The sequence below is a fragment of the Eucyclogobius newberryi genome, unplaced genomic scaffold (assembly GCF_026437365.1).
Source record: "Eucyclogobius newberryi isolate DKJ021-1_F unplaced genomic scaffold, fEucNew1.0.hap1 SCAF_9, whole genome shotgun sequence".
Taxonomy (NCBI): Eukaryota; Metazoa; Chordata; class Actinopteri; order Gobiiformes; family Gobiidae; genus Eucyclogobius; species Eucyclogobius newberryi.
In genome coordinates, this window is record NW_027316532.1 from 8,188,811 (window position 1) to 8,208,184 (window position 19,374).

Below are 19,374 nucleotides of genomic sequence, written 5' to 3' on the forward strand. Positions count from 1 at the left end.
GGCCATTGAACCCATTTACCACGGGTCTTAACTGAGGCGAGTGACTCTTACTCACAGCTGCTCCTGACGCAGACACACAGCTGGCTCCGGTCCAGCTCGGGTCCTGGTTTGGTCCAGGCTCCACACCATGCAGGACTGAGTTATTAAAGACCGGGGAACACCAGCGCTGACGACAGGGCTCATGGCTGCAGCTGCACGGGAGAGCCCTACAGCAGTCACTGGCATGTTAGTGGTCACACATCTGGTCAATTTGTCAAAAGGCTGTTCAGCAGAGTTTCAACAAAATAATATATAGACTTAGATGCGGTAGAGTGGTCCTAATTACGGTACCAGAAGTTTGGTATTGCCAGCTTTAATCTGTCTAATCCTTCATTCAGTCCAGGAATAATCCATGGTAGAAAAGGTTTCAAAGTCAGGCATCTGTTGGGGTGCATCAATATCAGTATCGATATCAAAGCAGATACTGGGAAATTTAATGGATTATGTATCAATTAAAAAATCTAAAATATTGTTTTTTTAGTGACAGGAATTCTGCAGAACATGAGAGAGTACAAATAACTAATTCATCTGCCAAACACTGGGACATGATTAAATACTGCAAAATGGACTTTCATGTGATTTTATTTCATGCACATATGAGTTTGCTAAAGTTAAAGGCAAATCTGGTCTTGGAATCAGAATTGTTCATAGCAGATTTGGTGCTGAAAAATGGAAGAAACCTCTTCTTTCAACCACAGCCAATAATGTGTATCTGCACGTCCACAACTGCCAGTCTGATTTACTGTTAAGATTATCACCTTCTGAAACTTGACTCATGCATTCTTATTATTTCAGGGGATTTATTGCATTACTCATTACCATAATAGTACATTAAAAAAAATACCTGTTTTGTTTTCATTTGTTGAAGGTAAAGTATTCCAATACTTATTTATATCAATTTGCAATATATTTTGTATTGCAAAAAAACATATCGTGATTGTATTGTGACCGTAAGCGTTTCGTTTCAGCCCTAGTTACACTTACACCTGCTTCTTCATTTACCAAATTCCCATTAACAATCAATAACAAAAAATAAACAAAGCAAAACCCTGTTTGTTGTCGAATACAGCAGCTCTGCACATGTTATTCCGATGTTCTCCATGATGCCTGTCTTTGGGGAGGAGAAACCTCTCTGCAGGGGGGGATTGCTGACCTGAAGGTGTCTGTGTTTTGCCACACGAGCTCTACAAAAACAATGACTTCATCTTTAAGTGTTCATTTGCGTTGCCCCCTTGCTCCTCCACTGCGGCGGTGTAGGTGTATCGAGTTTGCACATTTTCCCATATGTTTGTATCTCATGCCTGCGCGGCCTTTTGCACTTCGCTAACAAGCAACAGGAGGCGAGGCAGAGATTGGCGATCAGCTCCTGCTGTGGACGCCTGGATCTGCTTTGGATGAGGTGAAAGTAAATATAAAGAACAGGACGGGTACAAGTTTGGCTCAGGAATAAACAAGAGTATCTTCAATCAGCCAGGCTTTCTTTAATCAGTTTATGAAAAGCAAACACTGAACATAGGCTTTGAATCAGGCTCTGGATGTGTTTTATCAGCTGGAGTAGATATCTGAACAGCACAAACACAGAGAGACAAGACGGGCTTTTTGCTTGTGAGGTTTGTTTATTTATCACATATGATATTTTGGAAAGTGTTCAACTTTCAAAGGTTGTGCCATATTTTAATACAAAAAATACTAATACTTAAAATAATAGGTTCATTTATGTTACCATTTGCTCTTACTCTACTTCTGATAAAGCTCAAGATAATTCTAAAACCATTCAGGAAAGGTCACATTTTGTTTAATTGATTTGATTTTCTTTTCTAGTTATGGATATTTATTAGCTTATTACGATTTAGTTTTGATACTAGTTTTAGAATTGTTTAGTTCTGATTTTTGATACTTTTGACATCCCTAATAAATTCATGGTATTTTAGAGATAATACTATGTTAAGATTTGCAGGTACATAGACATTTTTTTCACTAAATTACTTTATATTTTAAAAATAAGAGACACAAAATATAGTTACTCAAGTACATGTAACTCATCACTACCCACTTCTACATACACTGTGGTATATTAATACTTCAAAACCGTATAGATTTAGTTTGGAGCTGTTTAATTGTATATTCTTAAGTCTCATCTTCCAATGCCTTACTTGTTCATTCTATCTTCCTCATCCTTTCTGCCGTATCTGCCTCAGATTACTATCCCCACATCCCTCTCTCTTTGACGTGTCTTCTGCTCTTTTCTCGTGGACGGCCTCTGAACTTAGAGCACAGACTGATTATCATCACCGTTGTGAGGAAAGGACCATTGTAGCTCTCAGAAATGTATGTTTGTTCTGAACATAAGAGCCCGTCGCCCTGTATCTCGGGCCCCTGCTGCCTCTGTGTGCACCCTCAGCGATCCAGAAACAACCAAGATCCAGACAGACAACACACAGGCACTCACATCTCATCTGATAATGTGCAACTGGTCCCAGACGCCACTGCACGCCTCATCAACCTCGAGGTGTCTTTTTTTGGTACCTGTAAATTAATGGTCAAACTTGTGCAAAAACAGTTTTCCCAAATAAGGGATTACACTGACTTGTTTTTCCAACATTTAATCATGCTGTAAGTGTGTTAAATCTTATTTTAAGACATACTTGCATGACGTCTGTTCAGTTATAACTCAAAACTACTGCACAAACAATTGAACGAGAGCCACACATCTGGTTTACGGAGCTCACGTGTATTACCACACGCATAGGCAAAAGCACAGCGCATGCTTTTAATTCATATTTTAGCAACGTGTTTACCTTACGAGGTAACATTAATCTTTTTTCTTGGACCTTTTAATGGTGCCCAGCCCTACAAACCTTTCTGTCTTTTAGAATATGTTAAGTTACACAAATTCACTTTTTTTGTGAAAGATGATGGACATTATGAGTATTGTTGCATGTTCTATGAGATTTATCACTGTGCTTTAAAAGAAGCTCTAAAATCAGACCGCTGTGCACCATCTGCATCTAATGAACTAGCTAACCAATTTCTTTTGGCCGACCTGCTGCCTAAAGACCACACATAAAGCTTTATTTTAACATTTTAGTATGATGAGGGCACTGCACAAAACATGACTACAACGCTCTCTTATAGGTTTGCAGTAAGACAGGGTTGTAGTTTTTTGTGTTTTTAGTCAGTTTAAATGACATAATTTGGAGAAAATCTACCCAAATTTACTGGCAGATCTTACTGCCCATCGGTCTCTCTGTATTCTAGACAATCGTCATCGGCTATGAAAAAAAAAATATCAGTTGATGGATTTAAATGCACTTTTTTAATTGATATTATTAAAGTTACAAAGGGACAGCAAATTGACTCATCTTTGGTTCTCACAAGATGATTTGCGGTTATGACATGAACACCTACGACATCTCAACCTCTCAAACTTAGAAATCTTCTTAATAGCTCCACAATCCTGCCTTAAAAGTGCGGAGTCAAAGCTCTTTTTATGCCTCAACGGCTGACTACACCTCAAAGCTTCCTAGAACAAAATCTCTGCTCGGCATAGAGACCTTCCTGATTGATTAGCGGGTCGTCGGCACTAGGATTCGGTGTCCGCCGCCCCCCCTCGCGGTCAGGGCCAGCGTTTACCAGCAGCGAGGACGAAGGTTTGGTCTGGACTATCACGTTACTGAAATCAAGCTGGACTCTGGGGACGACAGCTGTAGCCGGATAAGCCAGGCCTGTCACCAAACATACCATTACAGTCGGTGGCATGTGTCAACAACGGGCGCGGGAAAGCTAAATGCAATCGCACTTTAAAGAGTAAGCTCTAAATCACACGGAACAACAATCAGTGAAGCAACTGCGACTCCAATGCCAGAGATAGTTCGGTGGCAAAAGATTAAGACCTCGGAGCCGTTGGGACATTCAGTACGAGCCGTCCGAGCACAGTTTACGTATCCGATGGGAGCTAAACTGACTTCTGTTTTAGATTCATGTGACACAAAACATGAAATTTACTGTGCCAGTTTAATTGCGATTGTATTACATATGCTGGTAGTAAAATAATTAGGGGCAGAGTTAACACATTTGAGAGAAAAATCCATCCATCCATCCATTTTCTACCGCTTGTTCCCTTTCGGGGTCGCGGGTGACTGGAGCCTATCCCAGTGACTTCGGGCCTTAGGCGGGGTACACCCTGGACAGTGGCCAACTTGTCGCAGGGCCAACACAGAGACACAGACATTACAGACAGTTCACGCTCACATTCATTCACTAGGGCCAATTTAGAGTCACCAATTTTGCCTAACACATGCATGTCTTTGGACAGTGGGAGGAAGCCGGAGAACCCGGAGAGAACCCACGGTAACACGGGGAGAACATGCAGACTCCACCCAGAGAGATCATGTGATGTTGGTCTGGTCCGGGAATCGAACCCATGATCTCCTTCTTGGGAGGCAAGAGAGTGGTCTGTCGTTGAGAAAATGTCAAAGGTTTTCAGCCATCTGGACAAGATATTTCCACTTCCATTCCAACGTGATTTTCAATACGATGATTTTCAGATATACATTGAAACGTCTTGCGTATAAAGACATTGGCCACAAGTTTAAATGATACTTGTTAAAGGTTTGACCTGTGTTCAGGAAATACATTTTGAGAGCCATTGTATTTGTTTTCAAATCGTGATTGATCAATATGAAGATTTTTTTAAATAATTACCCGGTCCAATAAGGAGATGAGAAAGAAATTTCCTTTTTTTTTTTTTTAAGCCAAAGAGTGAACAAAAATAGAGACAACATTAATTGATTGAAGTTGGACCAGCTTTAGGGAAAAAAATGCCCTAATGTCAAGAAAAAGTCAAATGATATGAACTAAACCTGAACTAAAACAAAACCAAAAAAAATGTACGATATCAGGATAAAAAAAACAATTGATCCTAAACTTCGACCAGGACTGAAAACTTTATAAACCTATACTGTACTATAACTATACTTGGATTTAACTGGGAGAAAAAATAACTAAAAGAGGACTAAGCTGACTAAACTTAAATAGGTTACACTATGAACCTCAGTATTTTCCAAGCCTCTCATGATTGGACAAAAGTGAGCAAATCCAGCTGACAATGTCAAGTTGGGAGTGATTTGTTTGACCTTTTGCTTCGACTGAACTACACATGGGCTCCAATGTAATGCGATCCTATTGGTAGAAAGACTATGTCAGCCTGTATCTTAGGCCCAGTGTCTTCAGGGGAATAGGGAGTTTCCTCTATTGACAGAGCTAATTTAGTGCCTGTTGATTTGCGATGATTCTCAGTGAAAGCCACAACATCCTTTAATTAAGCAGAAAGTGGGACTAATCTATGAGCAAACAGCACCTCCCAGGAAACAATCACAGACTTCAGGAAGCAGGAACACACCTTATTCCTACAGATTATAATGGAACCTCATGAAAATAAGTGTATCTGGGTTTAATATAATGTAACTAAATGTGATGTAATTGTCCACGTAGCTTCAAATGTCAGTATTTTTTCTTGGAATAAAGGTAAAAAACGGTAAAAAAGTGGCTTCTTGTATGATTGTAATATTTGACACAGTTTTTTTGTCCGTATTGGTTCATGTAAAATGTGGTCAAAACTGTTCTAAGAAAGCATAAAGGGCATTTCTTTATTATTCACTTTTACTTTAGTGGTCAATTCCTTAAATCTCTCTTGCCTCACTTTCTCCTGTTTATTTGCACAAGCCTGAATCCCCCTCCCCCCCCCTCTCTCTCTCTCTCTCTCTCTCTCTCTCTCTTGGCTCTCTGTATATCTATCTCTGTCTCTCTCTGTGTCTCTCTCCCCCACTCTCTCTCTCTCCCTCCCTCCCTCTCTCTTGGCTCTCTGTATATCCATCTCTCTCTCTCTCTCTCTCTCTCTCTCTCTCTCTCTCTCTCTCTGTCTGTCTCTTGCTGTCTCTCCTTCCTCTCTCTCTCTCTCTCTCTCTCGCTCTCTCTCCCTCCCTCCCTCTCTCTTGGCTCTCTGTATATCCATCTCTGTCTCTCTCTCTCTCTGTCTCTCGCCCCCCTCTCGGCTCTATATATCCATCGCTGTCTCTCTCTCTGTGTCTCTCTCTCGCCCCCGTCTCCCCCCCTCGCTCTCTTCCTCTCTCTATATCCATCTCTGTCTCTCTCCCTCCCTCCCTCCCTCCCTCCCTCCTTCTCTGTATATCCGTCAACTCTCTCTGTCTAACTGTCTCTCTCTCTCCCCCCTCCCTCTCCCCCCCTCTCTCTGTGTCTATCTGTATCTCTCTCTCTCCCTCTCTCCTTCCTCCCTCTCTCCCCCCCTCTCTCTGTGTCTATCTGTCTCTCTCTCCCTCTCTCTCCTCCCTCTCTCTCTCCCCCTCCCCCTCTCTCTCTCTCCCCCCATCTCTCTGTGTCTATCTGTCTCTCTCTCTCTCTCTCCCTCTCCCCCCTCTCTCTCTCTCTCCCCCCTCTCTCTGTGTCTATCTGTCTCTCCCCCCTCCCTCTCTCCCTCCCTCTCTCTGTATATCCGTCTCTGCCTGTTGTATTTGTGCGTGCTGCATTCAGGTGACTCGTGTCTTTTGGAAAGGTCTTCATCCGTCTGGCTTTGACATTCCTCACTCTATTCCCTGCCTTGTTCCTTCCCCTCCCTCCTTTTTTCCCCTTCATTCAGAAAGTCTGTCCAGGTATGATCATATCTAGGCGCTTGTTATTGTCAAAAGACACACACTTTTCCATTATGAAATTCACAGATTGTTTGTTTGCATGGCCCTTCATAACACTCTAATTTGTTCCATCTTTCTCTTCTCTTCAGCATTTTTATGCATTGTAGCATAAACACTGGACATCTGGACTTGTAATTACTTATTGATATTATATTACCTAACTGTTTAGTTGAAAAGCCATATGTAGCACCATATGTAACATGATTTTGAAGGAAATACTGCTTTGAACAGATTGAAAATTTGCGTGTAAAACTAACAGCTTCTGAAGCCAAAAATAAGAGGAGACAACATTGAGGGTAAATCTGCCTGCATTAGTAATAGAGAAAAAAATGGGTTCCAAAAATGGAATTCACTCTAAGCTAATTTATAGTTCAAGAAGAATCACAAGTTGTTTTGTTGTTGGTAGTTAAAGGTGGAATGGACGATTTTTTGGCCCAAATCTGAGTCTCTGAGTCTGAGTGGCCGTCCACACCACTTTCCTCGTGGTGTGGACGGCCGATTAGTCCTGCCACGTATCAATCATAGAACGCACCTACTGCTCACCTGCAGCCGCGTTGGCTTGTCCGAGCAGCACGTTTCCCTGTGTCCAAGCGCATGGATAATATTATCTATCATAATATAGTTCCCTCAGTGTACAGGACAAAATTAAGACTGAGAAAGACAGTTTGAGCTGGCTCAGAAAAGACGAAAATCTACCGGAGACGAGAGATGCGATCTGTTGCGCTAATAAACAAACACATGTGGCCGCGAGGCTGTGCACGGGAGAGTGCACACTTCTGCTTGAGTTGTCAAATCGGCGAAAAATCGTCCATTACGCCTTTAAGGTTTCAAATATAGTCATCTGGACGTCAATCAAGATGTTTCGACTTCCATCCAAGTCATTTTCACGCGATGGAAAGGGTTTGATCAGCAGCATTTGTGCTTTTTTATGCTCAAATTGGGCCTGTCCAAAAGGGAGGAGTCTTAACTAAAACTACCCTGTCCTTGTTTACAAGTCTGACAATTTTACTCACACAGCTTGTTGTTAAGGCCTATTGAGATCTGGCCACCTCTACCTCAGAGCTGTCAAGTACTTCATAGAATTTTACTAGTTTGATTTCTGCCAAGGTCTTATTACGGTATATCCCTTCTCCCGGCTTGAAATTATTAACTCACTGTATTGTAACATGTGATTTGTGGCTTTCAGGTGAAGGTGGACAGCCAACTATACACCTGAATTCAAGTGTCTTGTGATCGTGTAGCTTTAGATCAAGGTTATTTTACCAGACATTTATCTCAAAACTATGCAAGTAGGCCATGTTATTTACCATCTCTTGTCAGGCTGGGTCCATCAGTTCTCTTTAATAATACAATGGTGATAACAAATAACAACCGATTTGGTTCAACATCTCCACAAATGTAGCAGGACAGGTCTGGATAAGATACATAAATGGGTACATCAATCTAGCCGACAGCAATAGCCACAAATTACTAATATATCTTGCTTATCACATTTCTTTTCCAACATACGGCATAATACTGATATTGTGTGTGATGATTTGCTTTTTAAATAGACTTTCCCCAAAACTATACAAATAAATAAAGATTTTCATTCACCATTTTAGGTTTATTTTACTCTTGTTCCGGATGTAAACGCAATAATTGTATTTATTGTGGGAATACAGAGGGAGATAATGGCATTCCCCCAGGGGCCTATTATCAAACATGTGAATCCTTGTGGAATGAATTAGTCCTTTAAAGCCTAAGCCGGGCCTAACCAAATTAGTCTGGGAATACAAATACATGAGACGGACAGCGCTCATCAAAGACCCACAGGATATTGAGATATTTTAACCATGTCGTGTTTACTACTCCTAGTCCTACAAGGGTTCCAAAACACTGTAACTCATGCGAGCGAGGACGCGGAGTTTGTTTACGTGGCCGTCTAGCTAACAGACTGTGGAAATGCCAGTCTGAATAGCAAAGGCGTAGAGATGCTAAGAGCGACACGCCAACTTCAGCACACTTTTTTTTCCCCACCATAACAAAGGGTGCTCTGTGTGAAAGCTGTCATGTGACTGGCCGCAGCGGCGTATCAGAGCGGAGCGAATACCTTTTAGGGCAAACGGCACGCAGTCTCCGTGGTGTTATCAGTGAAGGGGGTAAACAAAGTCAAGCCATGATAACGGCTTTAAAGTGGAGTGTACAGTACAGGCGTTTTGGTATGGAGAATAATTACTGAATTGTGACTGTTCGGCATTATTCAGACATTTTAAACGTCTTGGACAACGTAGCCTTGATGTTTCCTGTAACATAAACATCAAAAAAGACCTCCAGACTTTAGTTTCCATAGAATTTGTGTATAAAACAGCATCAGTTAAAATCAAGTTGATAATATGTGTATAGAGAAGACAGTTTAAGACCTGTAATCTAAAGAACAAGGTATATACGGGCTTTTAAAACATGGAGGAGCGTTATTGATCGGATTAAGATGTGAAGAGGCAGCCTGAATACTAAGCAGGATTACTGATACCTGTGTGAAAAATGTTTGTATAATATTGGACCTTAAGCATGTATAAGTGAAATAATAATGCCACATATTGTATTTCTCTCTAGCTTTGTCTCAGTGGCGGGTTTTTACACCCTTCATGTTTATTGCCTATAGGATACAAGCTTGGATTATGGTGAAACAGGCGCAGCGCTATTGTCATATTACATTGGTTGAATGTGTGAAACTGATTTTGTCCTTTTCAACAATATCGCGTGGGCATTTTGCACTTTACCTACAGGCAGTGAAACCTCTAGTGTACATCAAAGAGGATCAGGTTTTGGTGGTATGTTTATTCAAGAGGGAGACATAAAGCCAATGGGACACGGTTAACTTTTCACTGCAGTTTCTCACCCTGGAGTTACACGTTTGTTCTATTGACGTGGTGTGAAGTGGTACATGAACGAAAGCCCTGTTGTATAAGCAGATCTTTACCGTGATTCTTATCGTTCAGTTGTTGACAGGTGACTCAGGTGATATATTGATTTCAATACCAAAATGACAAAAACATTAATGAATGAATTAAAGAAACATTTTTAACACAATATCATGCTGCTTTCTGTTACCATGTGGTCTTGTACTAGTTCAAATAAAGCTCAAAGCCATTTTAAAACTGTTCAGGGAACTTTTGTGAGTTATTCAGTATTGATACAAATGAATATTTATTTTTTTATGATAGTTTAAGTATGATTAAAATGAAAATGTAACAAATTACTGTGTCTTCTTTTCGTTCAGAGGAAGTTGCCTTGTCTGAAGCTGCTCATTTTAAGATAAGATAAGATAAGATAAGATAATCCTTTAATGTCCACACAAGGGGAAATTTCGTTGTTACACCGCAGTAGAAACAGGAGGAAAGGACAGATTATAGGAAGTTTCAAAAACACACTCTTAATAGAACTCTCTTATGAACAAAACAAAAACTCTTATTAACAAAAACTCCTCTCCTATCTTAATAGGGACTGGAGGGGGAGAAATAAAATAAAATAGATAAATACAAATAAAAAGATAAAGATACAAACAAGATAATAATAATACAATAATGATAATAGAATAAAATAAAAATAAAATAAAATAAAGCAATAATAGCTAGCACAAGACTAGGTAATACTATTAGCAGGTAAGTAAACCGAATAAAAACAAAATACAACACTCTTATTTACAGGTATTACACATGGTTAATTCAGTATTGCACATGAATATGATGGTATTGCACATAGTTACATCAGTATTGCACATGTTCAGGGCTAGCAGTGTTTGTTATAAAGTCTGACAGCAGCAGGAAGGAAAGACCTGCGAAACCTTTCCTTCACACAGCGAGGGTGGATCAGTCTCTCACTGAAGCTGCTCTCCACAGCGGACAGAGTGTCCTGCAGGGGGTGACACTCATGGTCCAGCATTTTCAACGGGAGAGTGTGAATAGACCGTAAAGTGAATAGGTTTGACAACACTACCAGATGCTAATCCAGAACCTACTCAAACTGGTATAGAAATGTAAGTCTCCATACTGAAAAAAACGTTGAGATCCACCAACCCTAGTCAAGAACTATTATTCAAAATGATTAAAATCAACAGAATAATGCCAGTTATTGTAATGTCAAAAACTGTAGAACTCCTTTTAAATAATCTTGACACTCTTGATTCGTCTCATAGTGAAATTGAAATCTCCACTTGCATAATAGAATATGTACTACAGTCTTTTATTTGTATCTGACCTCTGCCCTGTGCTGTTATCAGGTGGAGCTCCATCTAAAGCCGATCCAGTCTCTGCTGCATCATCAGAAGGCCCTGGTGTTTGTGCTGAACTCTCCTCAGCCGCTCACATGGAAGATCCGCGCCGAAAACCTGGCCCTCGGCGTCACACGCACCTTTCATGTGAGTCCAAATCCTGCGCCCTAAAACCAGGGACTCATTTCCTCACTGCATAAACCCTTTCCCTTCAGAGCGAGAGTAAATAATAAAACGTGCTCGCTTGTTCAGGTAGTTTCCCATGGCTGCTTTACAGGCTGTTGAGGAAAAGACAAAAACAAGATACACAGAGAGAAATAAAACAACTGCAGCAGGTGGAAAACATTTAAAAAGTCTCTTGGCGTATCTGTCCCATTTCCCCCCTTTTTTCTCATTTTTTTTTATAAATTGTTTTTGTCATTTGAGGCCAGTCCGCAGGTTCAGGTTCAATCTGTGTATGAAACGAGTACGAGATCCTATTTACAGAGGGTAGTTTTGAAATAACTATTGTTACTCCTGTTCCATTTTTTAAGTTGCATTACCATTTATCTACCACACACATTACAGAAATGCCCTGAATAACTTGTGAGATGTGAAATGTATCTGACCACAGTTAGACATGAACATTCAAACAATAGGATAATAAGGAAAACATATATCATTATTATTATATTTAAGTAGTTACTTTTACAGGAGTGTTATTACTGTATTTTGACATAGCAATATGTCAATACTGTGAATATAGGTGAATATCTTCTTTTATTACTTTATAACACAAATTTAAAAGCAGAAATGGTCCTTGTTGGACTAACACAATTATATACAATTTAGTGAAAGGAACCTGATGTAAATTTCATGATGAACATGATGTGTAACAACTGTAACAATGTCCAAGTAGTTGGTCTTTTGGTTGTCTCATTTCTGTTGCCACACATGAGAGACTCATGTGAGTGTCAGCGCTAAGATCCAGTGTGTTTAACCCAATGTGTCTTCTCTCTGATGTGAATGAATACTATCCAGAGCCCAGCACCTCGAACTCTGGAGGTTCTGAGATGAATATGAGCCAGGTTAAGGCACTGGTTCAACAGGTTCAGTCCTTTTTAAAACAGTAAGAGCACAGGCTACATAAAGTTCCTTCAAGTAAAAATAAATGAATAAGTGTATTGCAAACAGTGGCAGAAAGTAATGCTAACAAAGAATTAGAAATGCATTTATATTGTAAAAAAGAATCAATGATGTCTGGACAAGTGAGCTCAAGGCAGACAATTATTTATTAGATGTATAAACTACGTGTTTAGCCTCTGTTAAACTGACTTGCCTGTGCTCTAATCATTGATAAACTGCCAGCTGTTGAAACCAGGGCGTTTCTGTGAAACCCAAAACATGCAGTGTAAAAGTGCAAAGTTCAAAATAACGCAGAGTCAGGTTTTTGCTGTTGAGTTTTGCTGGAAATTGTATGCCCAATTAGTTCAGTTATTTCGAGTTGTTTACGGTCCAATGGGGAGTTCCCGGGAAGGGCGTGCTCCTGTTACTGTATGTAGCCCACTGCAGATAAGTTTTCTTCATTACAGCGTCCTCGATATCATGTAGCTTATGAGGTCTGCTTCAAAACGAGGAGACATGAGACGTGATATGGAAAAGAAGTGGAGGCCAGTTCCCCTGCAAAGAACAGCCATATTTAAGTCAGTCTAACCAGGACCCGCTGTGAAACTTAATGAAAATGTAAAAAATTGACTTCTTACCCTGTCTTGTTGGAGTTCAGGGGAAGTTACATTGTCTGAAGCTGCTCAGGTTCAGTGGGAGTGTATAGTAGTGAATAGTAAGTATATAAGTTACAGTACATTACATTACATCAGTGCTGAGGAAGGCTATAAAGCTGTCAAAAGTATCAAACATCAGTAAAAAAATAAAACTAGATATTATTCATATTCACAGGCCTTATGCATTCTTAACATCTACTCGATTAATCACTAGATGAATCAATAGGCCATAGGCTGTAACTCAGAATGTGGCTAGAAAATGAATTTCGCTCCACCACATCAAGACTACTTTTAAAAAGTGGTTTTCCAATCTCAAAGATGTACTTGAGCTGGGGAAAAAGTTCTCCGCATGATTTCTTCCAGTATTTGAGAAAATAGGTGTCGAAGTTGCCAGTTTACCCAAATATGTGACAAATTGGGCTGTACACCCATCTTCATACCTTCTTATTTTTTTCATTCTTTGATTGATTACTTCAGAAACTCAGATTCTCAGAGACATAACTACTTTCTTGAAGGATGTAAAGTGGTAAGACTCTGGGTGCTTTAGTTTATGTGCAAATGTAAGTTAAAAAAACAGTTTTAACAATTTTGCATGTTATCGTTACGCACTTGAAAACTCTTACTCCACATTTAGTATTCAACTGATGCTTCAACAATGACACATGCTCTAGTCTTGATTCATACTACACTATAAAAACATAATCTAAAAGTAGTATTTTAACCCTTTCAACACCAGTTGCCCATTTGAAGAAAGAAAACATAGGCTATTGGTAAAGGTTTTATTCTATAGAACGGATATAATTTTATGTAATGTATTTACAATATGAACAATATGAATAATTACAATCATAAAAGCAGTATTTACATCGTGATAAACAGGCTAATTAACATGTGTATCTTTCGATCTAGTATAAGGCAAACTTTCTGCAGAATAGGATATACAAACAAACAGAGGAATGATATAAGTATGATTGATGTCAAAATGTGTAAGTACAACTGGTTTGATTTTTCCCTTTTGAGGACAAATATATATCTTGGCAAATTGACAGTAAACAAAGATCAACCTCCTCGGATACATTTACCATGTTAGACAATGTCAATTCATCACTAGCACCTACACACCAAGCTAGTAAGTTATAAAGTTCAATTGGCACAATCTTTCTGGCAGAGGAAACATTTAGATCCTCTGATGTAGGAGGCAGATTTACATCCATCCTAGGGGCACTCTTGACCGCTTGTTTCATCCATACTAGGGGCACTCTTGACCGCTTGTTTCATCCATACTAGGGGCACTCTTGACCGCTTGTTTCATCCATACTAGGGGCACTTTTGACCGCTTGTTTCATCCATACTAGGGGCACTTTTGACCGCTTGTTTCAGTGATACTAGGGGCACTTTTGACCGCTTGTTTCATCCATACTAGGGGCACTTTTGACCGCTTGTTTCAGTGATACTAGGGACACTTTTGACCGCTTGTTTCAGTGATACTAGGGGCACTCTTGACCACTTGTTTCATCCATACTAGGGGCACTCTTGACCGCTTGTTTCATCCATACTAGGGGCACTCTTGACCGCTTGTTTCATCCATCCTAGGGGCACTCTTGACCGCTTGTTTCATCCATACTAGGGGCACTCTTGACCGCTTGTTTCATCCATACTAGGGGCACTCTTGACCGCTTGTTTCATCCATCCTAGGGGCACTCTTGACCGCTTGTTTCATCCATACTAGGGGCACTCTTGACCGCTTGTTTCATCCATACTAGGGGCACTCTTGACCGCTTGTTTCAGTGATACTAGGGGCACTCTTGACCGCTTGTTTCATCCATACTAGGGGCACTCTTGACCGCTTGTTTCATCCATCCTAGGGGCACTCTTGACCGCTTGTTTCATCCATACTAGGGGCACTCTTGACCGCTTGTTTCATCCATACTAGGGGCACTCTTGACCACTTGTTTCATCCATCCTAGGGGCACTCTTGACCACTTGTTTCATCCATACTAGGGGCACTCTTGACCGCTTGTTTCAGTAATACACCTGCACTGTAAACTGTCCTTGAGAGCTCTCGCAGTGCTGCATCTTTACCACTTTCTGGCACCATTTCTCGATCACTACATGACATCTCAGAAACTGACATATCAGTTTCAGTTGAAAAATCCTGGTGGAGAAGTCCTGTCGTCTCTGTGGAAACCATTTCACTCAGGTTTCTTCTTGGTGGTTTGTGAAAATTCAGCTGTGGGAAGTCTCGCTGTAATCTCTTCTTCAGAAGATCGGATCTGTAAAAATTAGACAAGGAATAGAAATTCATAAGTATTGATAGATTACTATTTTATTTGTGTTTTAGTTTTAGAATTATTATTTTATTTGTGTTTTAGTATCCTATGTTTGTTGTTTATTTTGTGTTGTGTTTTAACAGGGTAACCACTTTTCTCACTGGGTTTTCCCTGTATAAATAAACAAATGAATGAAAATATGTAGACTCCTGTAGCTAACTGGATTGGTTTGATCTTGAATGAAATTTCATGAATAAACATAGCTGTGATGTTTATCTGATCTTCTATTGTTTTCTTTCATAAACAATAAGAATAATTTAATTACCGGTAACTTCCATGACCATGGTGTTTTTTGATGAATTTCTGGAACAGGGACAAGAGCATCTTCTGAGGATTTCCTGATTTTCAATCAGTCGTGTCCGGATGACAGTGTCACAGAATGCTGTATGTCTGCCGTACTCCCAGACTTTAGGTCACCTGTATAAAGCAAGGAAATGCAGTGATTGGTCAGTGATTGAAATATACTAGCTCACTACAAACAGAAATTTGCTTTGATTCAAACGTCTTTAAAATGATCGTGTAGTCATTACAATAATTTTCAATTAAATTATGAATTTATCTAAATATATGGAAATATATATATTTTATTTGATTACCAAAATGTTACCTTTCATCACTTGTCTTCTTTGTCAGAAAGCTTGTGTATTCTTTGTAACACCTCTTGTGATAGAGGTGCCTCTGGTACACATCAGGATGGATTCATCTGCTCTTGATTCAGCTGCTTTGACCAAACTTCCCAGTAAAGGAGAAGTAAAATAATTTCAATCAAGGGTGAGCACAATCAGTAAACAATCGCAAAAGTTGTATTGCCTTTTTATTCAACTCACATCATCATACAGTCTTACGTATATTACATCTACACCTACATGTCATAAACTAGGCACATATTCCTATAGAGATCTGTTCTTTTCTTCTGTATCTATCTCTGGATCTTCCTGCGTTGCATCAATGAAATGTCCCCATGTGGGACAATAAAGGAATATCTTTTCTTATCTTATCTATGTATATTTTGGCCAACTTATTTCACTGTGATTAGTCCTATTTACCACGAGCAAGAGAAAACACACATGCAAGAATCAATATATAATCTACTCACCAGCAGTTAAAGTTTCAGCTTGGACCAATTTATCTTTCTTTGTCTTGTGAGCCTCTTTGATATAGCGATCAACCTTCTGCAAATGATGCAAACTGCAGGAAGTACATCACTTGACTTTTTAGATGATTTTGTCTTAACATCTGTGGTAGATCTCAGTCGTTTGGGAGAAGGTGGCAGAGTTGATGTGGTAGATTCAGCTTCTCACCCTCGCCATGCTGCCCACATACCGACTGTTTTGCTTTTCAGCACTAGTAATTCGTTTCTTGTCAATGAAACGTCTATAGCATGTAGGGTGAAACGTCTATAGCATGTAGGGTGAAACGTCTATAGCATGTAGGGTGAAACGTCTATAGCATGTAGGGTGAAACGTCTATAGCATGTAGGGTGAAACGTCTATAGCATGTAGGGTGAAAGCCTGGCTTGTTACTTTCCAGAAAATTAGAAAGATTTCCGTCCGAAGAAGCCACAGAAGACGTAGGATTGTTTTGTTTGGCGAAGTCATCGTTGTGACACAAACAGCTGCCGCTAACGCGCGGTCTATTCCATCGATTTCTATCCACTTCTGAGCACAAGTCACCAGCTTCCTCCAGAGGACAACAGCTTCCTCCAGCGGACACCAGCTTCCTCCAGCGGACAACAGCTTCCTCCAGAGGACAACAGCTTCCTCCAGCGGACAACAGCTTCCTCCAGAGGACAACAGCTTCCTCCAGAGGACAACAGCTTCCTCCAGAGGACAAAAGCTTCATCCAGAGGACAACAGCTTCCTCCAGAGGACAACAGCTTCCTCCAGAGGACAACAGCTTCCTCCAGAGAACAACAGCTTCCTCCAGAGGACAACAGCTTCCTCCAGAGGACAACAGTCTGTGGCTGTGTTTGTTCTTTTTCTACCGATGAAATGTGTGTGATGCACGTGTAATCCATATTTTCATAGTGTTTTCTATCGGCTCGAGAGACAACATGCCGCTCCATGGGAGCAGCCATCTTTTATGTTGTTGTTGTAACTCTCACCTGATTGGCTGATTCAGAGGCGGAATGATTCAGGCGTAGGGATATTGCGCTATCAGGCTGAGAATATAGTTCCGCATTTAAGTTATCGCCGTAAAAAAACTGGCGCGATCCGAGTGGAGAACTTTTGGTCATGAGCTAATGGTACAATGATAATTTTATATTTGAAGTAATTTTTTAGTCTTGTGACAGGTGTAGCGAACTTGAACGATACAGGCTACAGCCTATGGCCTACAATTAGAAATATTATCTAGCCTAGTACACCTTGTAACGCCCTGAAGAAGACCACCAGTGTCCCTTCACAAAATAAAGAACTTTTAAATGTCCCCAGTCCGTGTGCCTCTCTTGACTCCACCTTACAACAAGGCACTTTGTGTTTTCAAAGTTTATCTGTTTATCCTGGAAGAGCACATACTTTTTTACTGGCTTTCCTACAATTTTGTGACCCATTGAAGCATTCAGGCCCATACCTATCTTTAGCAAAAATAATAGCTATTTGCAGCCATTAGCCTATAATCAGAAGGTCTATCTTCACTGCTTACACAGCATTATGGGACAAGATTTCAGTGCCACACACAATTAAGTCCATGAGCTATTTGGACCCCCTTAAAAACGCCCTATACTTGTGATATATTGCACTATACTGTATTGTGTCTAGGGGACACTTTCAGTCAGAGGCAGTGTATCACATGAGAAAATCATAGCCGAGGGACTCCCATAAGCTGCAGCCACAGTTTAGCCCAACTTTATTACAAAGAGAAGCTTGTTTCATGGCTGTCTGTGCTCCACAGGCTTTTGTCGATCTGCACACTCCTAGAAGTAATCGGTTTCAATTGCCTGTTAACGCCACAGTGTTAAGCAAGAATGTGCTACGAGCTATTTGAATGACTTCCACATGTGCCCAGTGTTTTCTGCTTATTCTTCACATACAACATCCACCAGGAAAGTCTTGTATGACACGGGGAGTTGTAAATAAGAATCTTACAATTCCACTTTCTCTATAGGCTTATTGAAACATACTGTAGCCTCAGTATATCAGTGGCATTATTGAAACATACTGTTGCCTCAGTATATCAGTGGCATTATTGAAACATACTGTAGCCTCAGTATATCAGTGGCATTATTGAAACATACTGTAGCCTCAGTGTATCAGTGGCATTATTGAAACATACTGTAGCCTCAGTGTATCAGTGGCATTATTGAAACATACTGTAGCCTCAGTGTATCAGTGGCATTATTGAAACATACTGTAGCCTCAGTGTATCAGTGGCATTATTGAAACATACTGTAGCCTCAGTATATCAGTGGCATTATTGAAACATACTGTAGCCTCAGTGTATCAGTGGCATTATTGAAACAGTATATCAGTATATCAGTGGCATATTGTGCAGAATGTACAACGTCTACAATGTAGAACCCCAACTTAATAATAATCAATCATTTTAATTTGAACACATTTTCTAAATGACAACCTTTCTTATTATTCAGTAACATTTGAGTATGTTTTTAGAAATTTGTTCTCTGTAATTTAACATTATTTAACATTGCTGTTGATTCAACCTGTCGAGAACATGGGCCTTTAATTCTGGGACCACAATCCTGATCATTAAAGAATAAGCCAAGTGCTGCTAAAGTGGCTCAAAGAATACTGTTATCCATTATCCATTGTATTGCTATTGGCCTCTAAACCGGCTCTTGTGTACCTTTGCTTTGACACCTTAGGTTAAGAACTACTTGCAAAGGGGAGATAAACAAAAGCTAGCTGGTCCTGACATGCTAATACAAGCAAGAAGTTGTAATGGACAAGATTTGACAGCAGACATACTCAGAACATGCCTGGCAATGATTTATGGACTTAAAAACAACACAGATGATATTGAAGTTCTATCTATGACGTCACCAAAAGTAGAAATGTGAAAGTTTTTGCTGAGGTTCAGCGGGAGAGGACTTAATAAACAGAATTGATCAAACTAGAATAAATGAAGCCAAATGTTTTTAGATGAGGCAAGAATGTTTAAACACGGTTAAAAGATCACGTACATTTTCCATAATATTTGTCCTTTTAGAAAATTGGAACACCCAAAATCTACTTAGGTTTTCATGGGAGTTTAATAATTCAATTTAGAGCCAAACCCAAAATATGTTATACTTCCTTTGACTGAAGCTAAACTACAGCACAAACATA

General features: G+C 39.9%; 1 protein-coding gene across 1 annotated transcript in view; it reads left to right on the top strand.

The window, feature by feature from the left end:
* Positions 1–19,374, top strand: part of tgfbr3 (transforming growth factor, beta receptor III) — a 110,041-nt gene that overhangs the window by 41,542 nt on the left and 49,125 nt on the right. The window contains exon 4 of the mRNA XM_072438303.1: positions 11,008–11,145. Within this exon, the coding sequence (XP_072294404.1) occupies positions 11,008–11,145 (138 nt within the window). The remainder of the gene's footprint in view (positions 1–11,007; positions 11,146–19,374) is intronic.